This window comes from Antennarius striatus, chromosome 24, assembly GCF_040054535.1.
Source record: "Antennarius striatus isolate MH-2024 chromosome 24, ASM4005453v1, whole genome shotgun sequence".
Lineage (NCBI taxonomy): Eukaryota > Metazoa > Chordata > Actinopteri > Lophiiformes > Antennariidae > Antennarius > Antennarius striatus.
In genome coordinates, this window is record NC_090799.1 from 5,959,273 (window position 1) to 5,976,880 (window position 17,608).

General features: G+C 45.8%; 1 protein-coding gene across 1 annotated transcript in view; it reads left to right on the top strand.

The window, feature by feature from the left end:
- The first annotated feature begins 3,641 nt into the window (after positions 1-3,641).
- Positions 3,642-17,608, top strand: part of LOC137591176 (activin receptor type-2A-like) — a 28,438-nt gene continuing 14,471 nt past the window's right edge. Inside the window, exon 1 of the mRNA XM_068308998.1 lies at positions 3,642-4,576. Within this exon, the coding sequence (XP_068165099.1) occupies positions 4,522-4,576 (55 nt within the window). The 5' untranslated portion in view covers positions 3,642-4,521. The remainder of the gene's footprint in view (positions 4,577-17,608) is intronic.

The window sequence follows — 17,608 nt, forward strand, 5'->3', positions numbered from 1 at the left end:
GCTTCTGCTGGGAGCCTCGAACGACTAAACCGAGATCTTCCTCCAGTGTTTAGCAGGTGGAAAGTGGAGGGGGGAGGGGGGAAACCACAGAGAATACAATATCTAGCTAAAACTTAAGCAAAGGTCGCCATTTGCATATAAATGCGGCGGCGGCAGGCCTTCGCTGTGACAGCATCCACCGCTGAGTTCTGAGCGGAATAAATGAAAAGCATCTGAGACCGCAGCTTTAAGCTCGCACAATAGATTCGCCCTTCGTTGGGTTTATATGATATAATCTGCACTTCTGCTCCGTGCGTCATCGTCTGGTCTTGTTCAATACTTGCATCTAAAAATATTCCCTCCCAACACAGGATATAGTGTTTATCTGACCTTTTCTTCCAGCAGAAGCATTTACATGTCTATTTGTCAGCACCTACATTGTTTCACATGCACATGCATTATCCTGGAAACCGTTGGAACCCATTCCATCCTCCTTGCTTCCGCTGATGCCGCGGTTCTCCCTGACCTTGAAGCTTTTGCGTTTGAGGGTTTTTTCAGCCGTTCTCATGCAGCACCAAGGCTCATTTTTAACATCGCTAATACCTCTTTCTTCTGTTCTGCTGCACGGTTCGTGCAAGGACACGGGCAGGCAGCTGGCTGCCAGATGAGAACTGTAATTAGGCGGGTATCCACCGGGCTTTGGTTACAGGTGTAGATCCGCCTACAGGGATGAACAAAGCTGTCAATGGAAAAGATCATTCATGCTGAAACAACAGAAAAAAGGGGAGCAAGAGGTTGGCTGGCTCTTGCTACAGAGAGCTGGAGTCAAGACAAGATAAATCGCCCTGAGTGGCATCGCGACAAGCTGAAAGCAGGCGTATAAATCATTTTCCCGGGCGCGTTTGGGGGGAAAAGAGAGGCTTTGATTTGAGCTGGAGAGCCTCTGTATAGGATGAGCAGCGCCGTGAGAGCGTTGTTGTTGGTCACGTCTCCCATCTGACACGTGATGTTCGTACGACGCAAACCTGATGCTGCACGATCACCTGAAACCACTTTCAACACGTTTGGACCTCAAGGCGGCAGCTGGAAACGCTATGTCACTGTTCTTTAACGTGAATTTGATTCTATTTTTACCTCTGACGAAATTTCAACGTGATTACGCCAAAAAAACCCAAAACAAAACACCCGAACTGGAGTTTGGATGAGAAGCTCCATCCTTCACGTTGAGGTGTCCGCTCGCCCTTCGAACGTTTCACTATGTACGCCTGCATTTTCAATGTATTTATCCCTTGTTGCACTGCAATGCACTCTGAGAGCAACCTGCTTTTTGTTAAAAGCACTTTGTCGATAAATTTGACCTCCCTCGACACTCAATACTGAGTCCATTAAGCCGCAGAGCCATGGGGCTGCTCTGTACGCCAGGGCCACTGGTTCCAGTAAGGTATATCTCCTGAGCGCTCATTAGCAAGCATCATCATATGTAATTCTGGCACGTGTAATGCCATTAGAGGGGATTTGGCATCTGATAGTTGAGTAATGGGATTAGCTGGACAGTAAATCTCCAGAACAGAACTGAAGGTCTTCCCCTGCTTCGGAGCAGGACGGACACATACCCCATCGCAGCCGTCTCACTTGGGTGTAAAAGGCCTCTTCATCACGGCTGAAGGCTCCTCGATGTGTTCCCTACATTTTAAACAGGTCGCTTTGCGAAGTTAACCCTGATGTCTTTGGAATACGCGGATGAAGGCACACAAAGCCTCTCGTATCAAGGATGAAAAAGTATATTTTGGCTACTTTCTCACTTGTAAGTTAACTCGTGACACAATTTTATTTTTTTTTAAATGTGTGAATCCTGCAGGAGGTGAAGCTTGAGTTCATGCACGCATCATGCCAAAGGCCTGTAATCAAAATAAGTTAATTATTTGTGACGCATGACCAAGAATACGGAGCGTAACCTGATTAGAAGTTGATTTAGTGACCATAAATCTGTCCATGTGTAATAAGAAATTACGATTCAGCGCGTAATCTGTCAAACGATAACCATCCCCCACTTTCCCTGAGTCACCCTTTGCAGAGAGAGTACCTTTGTGGTGAAAGTTCAGGAGTCACCTACAAAATGTACAAGGAACCCCTTCACGCCTCAGGCTCCGACCATTCAGCTCCACACAAGACACACGATGAAACGCTCTGATATAGAACAGGTGACTCAGCTTCCAACTTGGCAAAGGAATCCAGTGAGACCTTTGACCTCCTAATCGCTCAGCAGCGCTTACGGTTGGAGATCTGTTCCGGGTTATTAGAGAGATTACTGACATGCAGATCTGGGACCAGGCCAAGCCTATATCTGTACTTCATGGTATTCTCAGCATTTATTATGGAGGACCCAAGCCATGCTGACATCTGACACCAGCCAGTATAGTACATACATATAGTAGGCTATATGTAGGTGGGATATGTGGTGACCTACATGCAGTGACAAGCTATACGTACGAGTGTGCTGTTAATTTAAAATAGGAAGTATATTATGGTTCCAGCCTCATGAAATATCACTATATCTGTCTTTGGTTATCTTTGACCTCCCGCATGGGTTTTCTTGACATTTGGGGTAATTAAAGGACAGGAAATAGTCTGTTGTTTAAGAATCAAAGATATGTTGTGAACACATTTTTTTTACCAATAAAGTTGTTATTATTATTCATGCAAAAGCAGCAGTAATATTTAACTGATTCGGACCGCCCCTCTTTTCTGCCAACGGCACCCGTTTATGGAATAAAACGCGCAGCCTTTCCGAGTTAAAAACAATCCCCTGCTCGCAAAAAAGCTCTCTTCAAGTTGACTGAAGCAGACCAGGCGGACACCGGAAATTAATGTTTCTGCCTTCAAAATAAAGGGAATATTAAAGAGGCGTCGAGGAAGACATCACTGTAACAAGTACCGGTAATTCAATAAAAGATGTTTTATATCAATGATTACGTTTTCAGATCAGACCTAAAACATAAATATACTATAAACCCAAATTATTGAGCGTAATAAATACATTTCGACATGGAGCTTTATAACGACAGGGCTAAATTTGACGCAAATTGATAAAAAACAAACACCAACATAACAAAAAAACCTCCGCTTTGTCCTGTCTAGAATACAGCTTTGTCAAGTTTGTTTGCTGATTTGTGGACTACAGCTGATTTTAATTTAATTAACCTCAAAGAAGTATAGTCTGTTATGCTTATATATAGACACAATCAGTACACACACACACACACACGCAAACACACACACACACACATATTTACACTATATATATATATATATATATATATATATATATATATATATATATATATATATATATATATATATATATACACATAAATGTGTGTATGTGTATGCATGTATTTTTAGCAGTAACAGTTGTATTGTTGGCAATATTAGTATTTTTACCATATTGTTATTGTTGATTACAGTAGCAGTAGTAATAATAGTGGTAGTAACAGTTGTAGTAACAGTTGTATACAATAATATTGTTATTATAACAATAAAAGTCAAAAATCTATGGGTTATGTTACCTCACATTTTAATTTGAAAATTTTTACCGGATGCTATCAACGTGAGTTCGTCGAGCTTCACGCGCGTCAGTTACGCCATCTTGAAATTGTCCCGACTAGAGAAGGCGAGGAGGAGACGAATTTGGGAACAGCAGCTCGTCTAAAACTCACTGGCTGCCGTGTCGGTGCAGATTAACGGTACCCGTAGATGTTTTCGCCGTCGTTTGACGGTGTTTACGCTTCTTGGTTCTAGACGGTTCGACGGGGGAGGCTGTTCGGGGCACTTTGGAGCGGAGCTACGCGGCGGCGGAGCCTCCTTATCGGTTGTTTCCTTGTGGGAGCGGACGGAGCTCTGGTGGTGGTGGTCGGCATCCGCGCCGGACAGGCGGCCGAAACTGGGGCTTCAGCCCCGGACACAACAAATGCATTTGACGCTTTAAATTCGGAGATTCGAAATGCAAATTTCCAGGAGTTGTTTTTTTTGTTTGTTTTTTTTTTCTCTTTAACTCCTAAAGATGTGTAGCTGAGCTCCGTCCGGGAGAAGTTTGATCGGGGAGCCGAGTGCACTTGATTTCCAGTCCGATGGATGTTCGCCCTGCGCGGCTTGGGCTCGGCTGTCTGCACCGCTGGTCCGAACACACCGAGAGGTACCGGTGAACCCTGTCCGGGTACAAGAATGCTACAAGGACACCACAGCCCGGGCTTGAATGCCAACAAGTCGGTGTTGTAAACCTGGAAATACCTCCGACCACCTCCTTCCTTCCTTCCCTTCCTTCCTCCCCTCCTTTTCGGACTAAGAGGCTGGCGTTCCCTGGGATATATTCCGGATTAAGACCGATCTTGACATTTCAGAAATGTCATTTCTGCAGAGACATTTAATTTGACTCATTTGTTGTGAAGGTTTTTTTTTTTTTTCTGGGGAGGGGTGGGTTTTGTTTTTTTTTTGTTGTTTTTTTTTTTTATTCTTTCAAGCCTGAGGTTCGGATTCGGATGGAAAATGGGAGACGCTACCAAACTGGCCTTCGCCGTTTTCCTCATTACCTGCTCTTCAGGTGAGTGTGGGGGGGGGGTTTCTGCCGGCTAAATGCAGTGCTTATTGTTCCCTTCATTTGTCACAGTGCTTAGCTTGTTGTTATGTATGGAGAATGCGGTGCTATGCTAACCTCCCGGGAGGTAGGGAACACCGCTGCCGTCCCTCCCGACGCCGGTAAGCAAATGCATCGCACCCTGGAGGGGCTCCAGGTGGGACCAGCAAACCTTTAGAATATTATTCTGAGTATTTTCTGCACCATAAGGCGCATCTAAAAGGCTTTCATTTTCTCAAAAGCCAACAGTGCGCCTTATATATGTAAAAAAGTTTCATTTAGGCCATTCATTGAAGGTGAGCCTTATAGTATGGAAAATACAGTATATCTGACAGCAACACGTGGGAATACCCGACCCACCAGATGGAACCAATCGTAAAAGCCTGTTCTGTTCTGCTCTGTTGGGTCTTTACACGTAAAGATCTTCATCACACACGTTTGATTTAGGGGTCCATTGGGGGATTCCACTGTCTATCAGAGGAGGGCCCAGTCAGGGGTCATTGGTATTCCAGGTGTTCTTTTTGGACTTAAAAGGTTCTGATCTTCTCCGATGAGGTCAATTCCTCCAGATTGTAAATCAAAATGTTTTTTTTTTTTTTTTTTGAGCATTCAGGACTGAATCCACCGGGTCAGGACTGAGTCCCGTCTGGATTGACCTGATTGGGGTCGAGTCTCACCCTGGAGGAGCTCTGTCAGTTGGAAGCATGTTCCGTTAACAATCACTGTTTGTTTTGGTTTAAGTAGATAGACGTCTCCCATGACAACCAGAACCTAAAGGAAGTTCCACCGTTTGCTCCTCATGTTAACGGGTGGTCGTTGTGTTTTCCTTCTGTTCAGAGAGTCCAGCCCTGTTGGGGATGGCATGGAACCACACAGCTTAATGAAAGATCACAGGATTGTGAGCCGAGATCGTATTCCTGGATGAACACGGGTTTCTCCAACATTATCGGGATGCTCCGCGGCGTGGAATTAAAAGGAAGTGATGGCCCTGCCCTTATGAAACATTAGAGCGGGTCTAATTGGGCGTTAGCAGATGGAAACGGTAAAATAAAGTGTGTAACCTCGACGTAACTGTCATTTAACGGAGATCCCTGGGCGGTGTTTGAGCAGAAATGAAAAGGCTGACTGTAAGATCTGTGGTTGGTTGGAGTTTAAGACGGGTGCTGTCGGAGCTCGATAAGCCAGCACACGATTTCACTGGCTCTTTATTGACTGAAGTGGAGGAATGAATAGTTCCTACTTGAGGTGTGATGATAATTCTTTATAAAAATCCAAGATGAACAGGCGCAGCTCAAGATGACACCATAAAAACACGAGATAAAGTTGGGGTATTCAGTGCGGAGTGGTTTTATTTGAGGCCTATTGCAACATGCTGGAGAATCCCAGATAACATTGACATTCCTCTCTAAGACTAAAGCCTGCAGAGGAGCCTTCTGGTTTTTATTAAACGATTAAATTCCAGACCTCCTAATCAGTCACACAGCAAGAAAAACACCTCAAAGGTCGTTCCAGGTCGGCGTGGAAAAGATTTTGGCAGATGTAAAGGTTGATTTAGTTTCTTTGCGCGTTTCGTTCACGACAGATTGTCTGGATATTTAGGTTCCTCGTACTTCAGGTTGGATTTTATTTGATCTCGTCAGACGGACCTGCTGTCCTCAGCGGACGCTACGTGGCTGTTTTATTACCGCGTCCGGCGTTTGATGAGTTGTAAGTTCAGCCAGCTTTAAAATCAGCTGTTGTTGTAAAATAACGGTTGAAGCGTGACGTGTTTCTATGCGATCACTGGTTGTCGAGGTCATTCCCAGTTTAATTTGGTGATAAGTGGGAAAGGTCTACTCCGGTTTGTGCTCGTCTCCCCGCTGACACCTGATGAGGTCCACGCTTGTGTTGGGCCTCCTTTTTTGTCCACTGCAGCAGTTTCACACACACATTGATCCTCCTGCACACCAGTGTAAGGTTACATCAATATGGCGAGGGTGAAGCTGCTCTGTCTTTTTTTTTTTTTTTTAATTCCCAGCAGCACAACAGATCTGATGACTCCGCTTTCAGCTCTGCTTCACATCCAATTCCACTTGAAACGGTGTTTGAACTCAGTCGCTCGTCAGATCTGGATCCCGTTGAGCAGGACAGGAAACGTGAACGTTTACCGGTAGCTCCAATCCCCTCCGGTATGCTGCACACATTTTGAGAGGATTCAGGAGCGTTCAGCACTGTGGCTGGTTCGCTTCTGACAGCATCCGACTCCTGGAGCGCTCCACATAACGCTGTTTGTTAGCTTTATGATACTAGTTTAGCATTAGCACACCTGCTACCTGACTGTCGGGCGGTCTTCCGAGACGGCACGAGGCGACGTGTGTCCTCGCGATGGCTGTTTGCTGTCGGTGTCGTCTCAGTCGTAGATAACGTGTGTCACACACACACACACACCCTCAGATAAAACACAAGCCTGGAATCAGTGAACAGATGACAATCTGGAATGTGAAGCTTCAGGACAAACCGTCCTAATCTCTGTCTAAAAGTGATGTTTGCTCTGGCGGGATGACCTCATCAGTTATTTATGTTCAATTTGGTGTCGCAGCCGCTGCTCTGAAGCGATGATGAAGTTACTGCGGCGAGTGAAAACTGTTGGGAAAGCTTTGCCAGCAACGCTGAACATATTTTAGGTCGCCGTCTTTGTGATTTGGCTGTGAAGACCACGTTTCTGGTGTTTGTGTTCTCTGTAAATGGACTGTATAGTCAGAATTCTTGTTGACCCTCGACCTTCAGGCTTTTACGGCACGAGCCAGCATTCCAGACGAGCCGGGCCTGCGCAGAATCGCCCCGTTCACAATCACTGCACAATACGAACTGGTGAAATCTGTCTGACTGATGTCATGCACATGTGAGTGATGGTAATCTCACCACATCAAGATGACTGCAGTTTATTTGGAGGCAGGCGACACGGTCGCGCTTCGCCGAATGCAGGTCCTGGGGCGTGAAGGCAGATGCCTTGCCGTCACCTGATCGTACGCCTGATTGGCTGAGGTGTTCACTCAACAACAGGAAGTGTGCAGAAACATTTAGTGCGTTGATTTCAGTTGTATTTCTCTTTGTTTTGTATTCATAAACTACAGTAGTTACTTTAGTCCTGCGTGTTTAACTAATGAAGCTTCCAGTTTGTTTGTCTGGTTTGAGGACTGAAGCTGATGTGGAAGTTGGACCGAACCATCTGGAGGAATCGCAGGTCAGCTGGAAAGGCTGTCCTGTCGTGATTAAAACAAATGGACGTATGTGATGCATAACGGATTTATCTTCGATCGGACCGCACGTGAATGATTCTGGGACTTCCTGTCCAGAAGGCTGCTGGAAACTGACTTGACCACAGCTGTTTGTCACCACCCAGTGATGCTGCTGCTGATGACGGCCTCGCTTCTAGATGGAGAAGAACGTCTCCAACCTGCTTCTTCCTTTTGAAGGCCTATTACTATAAAGGTGTATATAAATCAGGAGGCAGCCTTAAATGATATGGCCTTCAGATCGTTGTTTGGTGACGGTCCCAGTGTGGCCACTGGCTGGCTGTCCTGTCCCACATTCTCCCCCGCTCCTCTAATGCGTTCTCCTGCATTATGCATCAGGCTGCAGAAGCACAGGTGTGTTTGCGGAGGCCAGATGTAGCCTGGATCTCCCACCGGGCCCAACTAGTCTGACTGCATCTTTGCAGGGCTGTGGATCATTCTCTGGTCCAGCATAAAAACAAGCACCAACTGGTCGTGGAGGTAAATTGGTGACCAGAGGACAGCGGCGTGCTGCTGGTGAAAATAATGACCCTCCAGTCAGGGCGCTGGTTAAATTTAGACTGGGGATCACTACTTCATGCTCTTTCAACACTGCAGGCAACATGGTTGAGCTTTTTTCCTTCCGTTTTGAGTCCAACCCGGTTCTGTTTGCACAGGAAGAAAGTTGTACTTTGAAGAAACTGTAGTTTTTCTGTGGTAATGAAGTGTTTTCCAAGTGGAAGCTGGGATTAATTCGACATGAAGCGAGTTAAGATCTCACCGCTGACCTCATTGCTGGGTCAAAACGTCTTCTTTTCTCATAGTTTTGTGGGGGGGGGGTTGTTTAAAGAAAAAAAATGAAGCAACCGTTCTTTATTTGTTTTTCTACAAATTTGGCCAGGGGACCAATCAGACTGTTTGTTCACACTGATGTGAGGTTGGTGTTGGTGTTAGTGCAACCGAGGTGGTCACACCCTGAGCCAGTTTTTTTCTTGAAGGGATGCCTGGAGCTGGAGAGTCGATGTGAACTCAGACGTCCTCTGGAAAAATAATGAGTGGAAGCGACTGGCAGGGAAGTGGCTGCTGCCACTGCCCGTTGTGTTGCTGCCTGTTTGCAGGAACTCCTCTGACCTCCTGTACACGATGATGCTCATTATCCATGAGGACAATAATGGGGAGGCGGGGCGATCCATTTCTCGAACAGCTGTAGGACGAGAACAGCCAACCGGCTGGGACGTGACGTTATCGTAGAGCTGAAACAACACGTCTGAGTCCCTGCTCCGTTCACACATGTTGATCTGCAGCGTCGTGTTGCTTCAGGTGTTTTTAAGTCGGTCATCTGGTGTTGGCTGCCTCTCCAGCAGATGAGAGGAAGTTAGGATATCTACTTCATCTCGCGGAGATAATTATTGTCGAGCAACTCACGCAAACCTCCGCCTTCAGTTAGAGATGAGTCACGAGATAACGCTATGCTAAGCTAGCTCATTCTCACTGGAGTTCAGCATTTTAATGTTTTCATGACTGAATGCTTTCAGATATTTATCAAGTTCGTCTGGGTGAAGTAGGATTATTGATTCATATGCAAAAAAAAAGGAAAGATAGGTAGTCAGAGACTGCAACATCCTGCTACACCGCTGAATTCAAAAATTTACCCTGACCTACACATTTTTGTGTCTCCAGTTTCCTGAAAATATTGCTTTTTGTTTTGTGATTATATCTCATCAGGTTTCAGAGATGTGTATCTAAATAGGTATAAAAGTGAAAATTTGTCCTTGACTTAGTTTTTCAAGGTCAAGGATGTAATCTCATTTTCATCCCCTTGCCTCCCTGAATATAACACCTTTTGTTTCGTTTTTCTGTCTTATCCGGTTTCTGAGATATGTGCAAAAAATGTACAAAAGCTGGAATTTGACCTTGGTCTAGTTTTCTCAAGGTCATCATCTCACTTTTATCCCCTTTGCTGCCCGAGTAATTTGCTTTTTCTCTCATCTTTCTATCTGCAATGGTTGTGAAGATATTTGGTGGACAAACGGACACGAACACAGACGATTACAATACATCACCGCTTTGAAGCGGGATGTATCAATAGCAGGTGACTCTGAATATATTTTATTTGTACACGTTTCCCAGGTAACTGAACTCCATCAAAAACAAATGAACTTCTCGTGACTTGACGACGTGTGTCATGCAGGAGAGGCGGACAGGTAACCTTTTTAAAATTACACAAAGGTGTTTCATCATGTTTTGAAAGCCCAAGGCCTCCTATAATACGCTCGCCACACAACCCGATCTCTGGCTACAATTAAGAACGCGCTGAACGGTAATTGCTGTGCAGAGGGTTCTCTTCGGCAGCGGTGGTTTGTTTCGACATGCTCCTCATATCAGCATTACCATGCGGGACCACAAACTGGAGGAGCACCAGTAGGACGCATTGGAGGAAACAGGTAGAAAATTTTGTTTGCTTTTGAGAGTCTTGACACCGTCTTGATGTTGCAAATCTTAGATCAAAGTCGGTCACGTGATCTGTGGCTCCGCCGCGTTGATGGTGTGGTTGTTAGGAGGCAGGGTGGAGCTTCGCCTGTTAGAGCCCATAAACCCTGGAGGTGAACCGGTCCCGCCGCCGCCCCTCCTCCCAGCGCGTCCTTGAGCAGAACCGCTCTGCTTATTGTAAGTTATGCTGGATAAGAGCATCAGCTAAAAGCCTAAAATGTAAATGCAGACAGAGCGCACCTCTATAATGGCAAGTCGATAAATTGCTCCTGTAACCATTACCGACTCAAATTAAAACAAATGACCGGGAATATGGCGAGTTGGAAAAACATTCAAGCGGAGCTTTTCTTTGTGAGACGTTCAGCGTCGGGGTTTGGATGCTCAGCTTCGTGTCTGCAGCAGCTGAAGTGTTGTAACCCGTAACGGCTCACTACCACCCTTTACTGTAATTAATGCATCCTGCAGATGTTGCTTTATGTGCTGGGGAGCGTTGGAGTCTAGACAGGCTGGCTGCTCAGACGGAGAGGCCCGCTTTGATCCTCGATTAAAACCTGTGAGCTCTACATTCATCAGGCTCTTGTTTCAGGCTCTCAGGGGTCCTGTTTTACCCACCGCTTTCCTGCTCCTCTTGTCTTCCTCCTTCTCTTTGGCTCCATTCCTCACCGTCCTGAAGGTCGTCTTATCGCCAAAAACAGTAAAGGTTAATGGAGTGTGAGGAGAACGGCCCGGGTCAGGGTGACCTCTGGGTTTGTGGATCCTCTCATCCCGCATCTCATAAATTTCAGATATCGTTGAGGACGAATGAAGCGGGGCCCTGAGCTTCAGCCGGTGCTCTAACAGACCTGTCATGTGAGCAAATTCACAAAAATACGACCAGCAGAATGACTTCCCTTTAAATGTGCCCCCCTGCTGATGGACAGAGATCATTGTGTCTCGTCCTGTTGACAAACAAACCCATAAAGCCTTGCACTTATAGTGTGGCTATTTCTGCACCGTCACATTCTCATCTCCCTTCAGTCGTAATATAATCACAATTAAAAATACACAAGGGTGTTTAATCCAGCCTCCATGACCACTTTACACTAAATATAAATGCAGGCCGGGAGCCGGTGAGGTGGAGTGAAGGCTGGATGGATGAGAGCGGGGGCGTTTATTGACTCCCAGCGGTTATTGCTTCGTCCCGTCCCGACCTGGCGAGTGCCGACAGTGAATGTAATAGCGTGACGCGTTAGCTGCATGTGTTAGCGTCGTGTGCTAACCGCAGCCACACACACACACTCACTCGGCGACATGGTCGGTCTCTAAAATGCCAATATTTTAGGTTATGACGATGTTGTGTAAGCATTGTAATCTCACACAGTTCATCTTTAATCCACTGTAGCTTTTCACAATAAGAGCACAGAGGGACTGAGCGATCCAGAGGGGGTTTTGTGAGATAACAGTGTTTTATCTCGCTCATAAAGAATGTTCTGGTATGCAGCCTGTGATGCGCAGTGACGAACGGCTTCGGGGCGATGTGGTCCCTGTGCAAACTGCACGGCTCTCTGCGATTCATGGCGAGGGCCCTCCCCTCCTGACCCACCAGGCAACCGGCTCCATCAACGCTAATTGAGGCGGAGGCATTTGTCGCACGGGCATTCCAGCGGGGATTAGAGGGATTGGATTCAGTTGCTGAGTGCTGTGGTTTTTAATGCCCCCACACCTACCCCCACCCTGCCACACAACCGTGTGCCCTCCTCCTGCCCAGAAAAGAGTGCAGTCTTTGTGAGCGGCTCAGCGACACTTTTAAAATAGGCCATTCATTGAATGTACGTCTTAAAATCAGATGCGCCTTATAATCTAGTGCGCCTTATATGTGAAAGGGTTTAGAATATGTCATTTGTTGAAGGTGCGCCTTATAATCCAGTTTGCCTTATAGTGCGAAAAATACTGTACTGTCTACTCAAAATAGTGTCTGACTGTTGAATCGACCGAACTGCCTCTCTATTCGTTCGCTGTGGACGCATCAACATGTCCTTTCTTCTAAAATCTCTATTTTCAAATGGAGGAAACTTCTCTGAACCCAACCGGGGTCATTTCTGTGATGATTACCTTCAGGTAGCTCCTAACTAGAGGTTGTGTCGCCACGTGACGGCGGCGTCCCTCGCCGCCCCTCGACCTAAAGCCTGTGATCATCAAACGGCTATAAATAGCTGAAAAAGTCTGACCCAGAGGCGAGAGCTGGGATTCATCCCCGACCGACGGCTCACCTTCTCCAGGCAGCGACAAATGGTGTTGCCTGCATCTAAAAACGGGGGGTCAGGGGCTCGTTGGGGGCAGATTCCTGCCTTTTTCGACTACAGCAGCGCTTATCTGTTCAATATGCAGGCATTAAATTACAACCCACTACAGCTCAATTTGTTTAGGGCTGGAGCCCAACCCACACCTGACATCTCACCAAATTTATTTGCTTGAACCCAACTTGACCCTGATGCCATGTCAGATTGTTCCTCCTCCCTGCCCCTTTATCTCTGACACACACACACACACACACACACACACACACACATAAACACACACACAAAAACAGTCCAATCTTGACAGTTTGGTCTACTTTACCTCAAAACATGACAGAACTAGTGTGAAATATGTACTGAATATGTGGAAGAGTTTTTTCTCCACCACTACTGCGTTTATTTGAGGAGCGCCAGTACGATTAGAAGTTTCCAGCTAAACGCTGATGGTTATTCATGAATGCAGCGGCTGTATTTAGTTGTCCTGTCTCGGTCGTGTGTGGGAGTGTCACATTGCATCAGTAGCAACAACAAGCATTGCTGGCGAGCCGGGAGGCCGGCGCTGCAGACAGCGTTGTGATCCGCGGCCCCGGCCCCGCTCCATTATTCAGCACCGCTCAGGAATCATCACTCACGTTTGTTTTTAAGCGTCGGTCGCACGTATTCCCCCAACAAACCCGCCCCGTTCATACATACATCACCTTAAATGTATTTCATCCGTGTCCGGATGTAGATGATAAGTTGATCCTCGGAACACATTCCATCATATTGAACAATCCCCGCTCTTGGCAGGGACACAAAAAAAAAACCTTGATGAATGGCTTGTTTACCTACTCGCAGCGCCGTGTGCAGGTCCGGCCCGCCAAAACGCCACTTCATTACCAGGCTATGGAGCCGAGCAGCACAGACCGCGCCTGTGACTGGCCGCCAAGGGGAAATGGGATATTAGTTCCTGTATTCCCCAGCAACAACACGCTGATGGAGGTCTGAGACGTCAAACGTTAACGTTATTAGACGGAAGATGACCTCATGTTGGACTTATCTCTGTATTTTTCAGTGCTCTTCATCTGCTATGATGCCTCAGAACCAGAAATAAGCCCTGTTTGGCTGCAGAAATGGTTTATTGCAGGTGTGGTGACATCTGTTGGCTCATCCGCAGTGGAAAAGCACATCCGTTGAACACTCAAAATGCGAAATTGAAAATGTTCCGGTGTGTTTTCGGAGCTGGTGAGGGGCGAGAGGCGGGTTTTCAAACAAGCCCCAGTAGATTTGGAAGTGGGTCGGGTGTTTAGACGCTGAAACGTCCGCGGCCAAAGTAGGTCGCAGTTAACCTTGATAAATGTCTCCAACGGCCGAGAGAGGAGGAACCTATATTAAAGCACATGTTGCTGTTACTTACTAATCGCATTCACGCCGCTAATATCCGTCTCGATGCGAGGACTGCAGATCGTTCCTGTGAGGACGGCGAGCAATTAAACAACACAAAAGCTCCGGTTTGTTTTCCCCAGAAGAGGCCTTTGTGCGCAGCATCTCCACGGCCTCCATACGAAGCCTGAGTGGATGTGTTTCTATACCCAGATGCGCTGACCCTGTGCTCTCACTGGCAACCATTATTAGTAATTAATGAGACTCGTTGAATAGTCTCAGTAGCACGCCGCTGTTTTTTGAGCTTTATTTTGCCTCCTTTTGTTGCCGCGTTGCTTTCCCTCCTTTTGTTGGCGCTCCTTGATAAATAGACGTCGCCCGCTTCATCATAAAGAAAACAGACTTGCATTAACGGAACACATCCAGTGTCACCTAAAGCTGTATTTCTTCCTCCTTTTCTCTGCGCTGACAAGCCTTATTATAACAGACAAAGTGACCCTGGACCACTTATGGATGACATTTCCATGCATGCATCTCGTTGGCAGTCAAAGACGCTTCTCCTTTATTGCCTGGATGTGTGCTTGTGGGTGGACGTCCGATTGTGTGTGTGTGTGTGTGTGTGTGTGTGTGTGTGTGTCCCTGCACAATGGCTTGTGTAGGCTCTGCACTGGCTGACACTGGAGGCTTGAGCCAGGCTGTGACTCAGGCAGGAGATTGATTTCCCTGCCTTATATCTGTCATATCCTCCATACTGCCAGGCAGCTCTTTCCCACCCTTGGCACACTGTGCTAAAGACAGCCGGCCTTTACTGTCACTTCATTTCAGCGACGTGATTGATTCGGGCTCTTAGCGACTGTATGTACAGCGCTGAGCTGTATTTGGAGTTCACACGGTTCACAGCTCCTTCTCACACGGCGTACTACCTGAATGGAGGCATTATCAATGGAGCTGTTAGGGTGTCGCAGCTTGCCTTGGCTACAGAACAAACACAAAAGGCCCTTTTCTCGCTTTTTCATTCGGAGCGCTGTCATATTTAGAAACGTATCAGAGTGCTGTGGTTTACATTTGGCCAAGTGTGTCTTATTATGTGTGCTCTGTGCTATCTGCACAGGAAGGAGCTGAGATCACGTCAGGCCAGCAAAACCACCAGGCCATTATTACATGTATTTACCGACAAAAATTCCAATTGAAATTGTTGAAATAATGATAACAAATTATTCATATACCAGGTAGATTTTTATTTAAACATATTAATATAAATTAAACTGATCTATCTCAGCTGTAAAATACGTATGGCGTTGTCCACAGGGATGCTAGCACGGCTAATACTTCTACTCCAGAAGTGGCTAATGAGCTAACCTTCCGCTTTGCCTCATCATATCTGTCCGTAATTATCGGCTCCCAGAAGGCCCGGCGATGGGAACAGAGCATCCATTCCATCCAGGACGAATAGAAACCAGTTGCTGGGAGGCCTGTTGAAGGGAGGTACGCTGAGTTTCCTCAACGCTTATTACCTAAAACTGAAGTGAAGAGAAGATACACCTGTGAAGATACACCTGGAAAGTCACCTCTAAAAGCATGATGGGATTTTTAGTGCACGACACTTGTGTTTGTCTGAATTTACTTGCATATCATCTAATTAAGGGGTCAGCAACTTGCGGCTCTAGAGCCGCATGTGGCTCTTTGGTGCCGTCCTAGTGGCTCCTTGGAGCTTTTTCAAAAATATACGAAAATGGAAAAAGCTGGAGAGTTTTTTTTGTTTTATTTCTTTTATTATGGTTTTCTGTGGCCTGACAAACATTCTCAACATTTTTCAATGTTTTAAAAGTCTGCATAAAAATATATATTCCCATTGGAGTGTATGGATGTGATGAACCTCGTCATTCAGATGGTGAACAAGATAATTGAAGAAACATTAAATCACCTTCACACATTGAGTGGCTGGAAAAGTTGCCCTTCATGGTGGATATGACAAGTCACCTAAACATGCTCCATAAAAGTCTCCAGCAGTCAGAAACACTGTTTTGTGATTGGAGCTCAAAGTTAACCGTTTTCACCAGGGATGGACAGCAATGCTCCTCACTTTCCCTTCACGAGTCCAGAGACCATCACACACCCCACGGGATTATTTGCAAGGAGCGATTGCTGATATGCGAGCTATAAGTTAAACTTATAGCATCAAATGTACAACTGCATAGTCATGTGGTGTCTTCTGTCTCCATGATGTGCTGCAGGAAAAATAAACCTTTAGTCATGAATGCTTCTTTTGTAGTTGTACCCTTAGTTATTTTGATAGTAGGTTAATATATCTAATATACCCTTCATATGTTGCCTTCATATAAGGCTTAAATAAGACTTTTTTTCGCAGCTCCAGTCTGATTTGATTTTAGTTGGGGTTTTTTTAATCCAAAATGGCTACTTGAACATTTTGGGTTTCCAACCCCTGGTCTAGTACATAATAATAATACAGTATTTTCCGCACTACAAGGCACACTTAAAAGCCTTTAATTTTCTCAAAAACCAACAGTGCGTCTTATAATCCAGTGGGCCTTATTTGTGAAAAAAGTTTTGAAATAGGGTATTCACTGAAGGTTCACCTTGTAATCAGATGCACTTTATAACCCAGTACTCCTTATATATGAAAAAGGTTTGAAATAGGCAATTTCATTGAAAGTGCACCTTATGGTCCAGTGCTCCTTATAGTGTGGAAAATACTGTATTTGAATAACCAAAATGCACAATAAAACATTCCAGGGGTCGTTTGCATGAAATGGATCTTTCACGTGTCAGATGTGTGGTAACAGATGTGCTTTCTGATCAGATTGTCTGTTTTCTTTTGCGTTCACATGTGTTTCCACGTTAATACAGCCATTATTCTACAGCCTTTCATCAGCCTCTTCTCTGCTCTCTCTTATTCTTTGGCCATGCGCCCTTGGTTCTGAATTGCACCTGTTGATGTGAAATAGTTTGGTGATTCAAGGGAAATGGATTTGATGAAAGAAAATGCCATCAGTTCCATTTAGGGGCCGGCTGACCTCGGCTGAAGTTGCCGCTCTCCTCTCTTGTCTGCAGCTGTTAACGCTGCAGTAAAGAGGCCTGAGGTGTCTCCAGTGCTCGGGTCGACACCGACAGCTTCACTGGATGTTGTTTTATGAAAAATCCATCCTTTATACCCTCAATGTGAGATCCACGTCTTCGTTTTTGCGAGATGCTGCGGCTGGAGGTGCGTTCAGTCTGCAGAGGAGAGCTAAGCTAACACAGGTGCTAAAGCTACACTTGTGCTCCAAGCCACAGTGTTCAGATAGACTCAGGCATGAGACGTTAAAAGCTTGTAAATCTGATGGGTAGAGCGCTGATAGAGGAGGTGCGTGTCTCAGAAACCTTCCTCAGGCTGCTGATGGTGGAAAGTTTGCAAAGGCAAACACTTTCCTGACAGCCTGCAGCCCTAAACGTACAGCATGTCTTTATTACACTAAGTAAATATGTTAAGGGTACACAGAGCCTCTTTCTTCTAGAGAACAGGGGTTTGATCAGTACCCTTGATGGCCTGAGGGGTTCCATTGGGATTCTTTCTGGCATTAAATGATTGTGGAGTGGAGCTGGTGTTGCGTGACTGT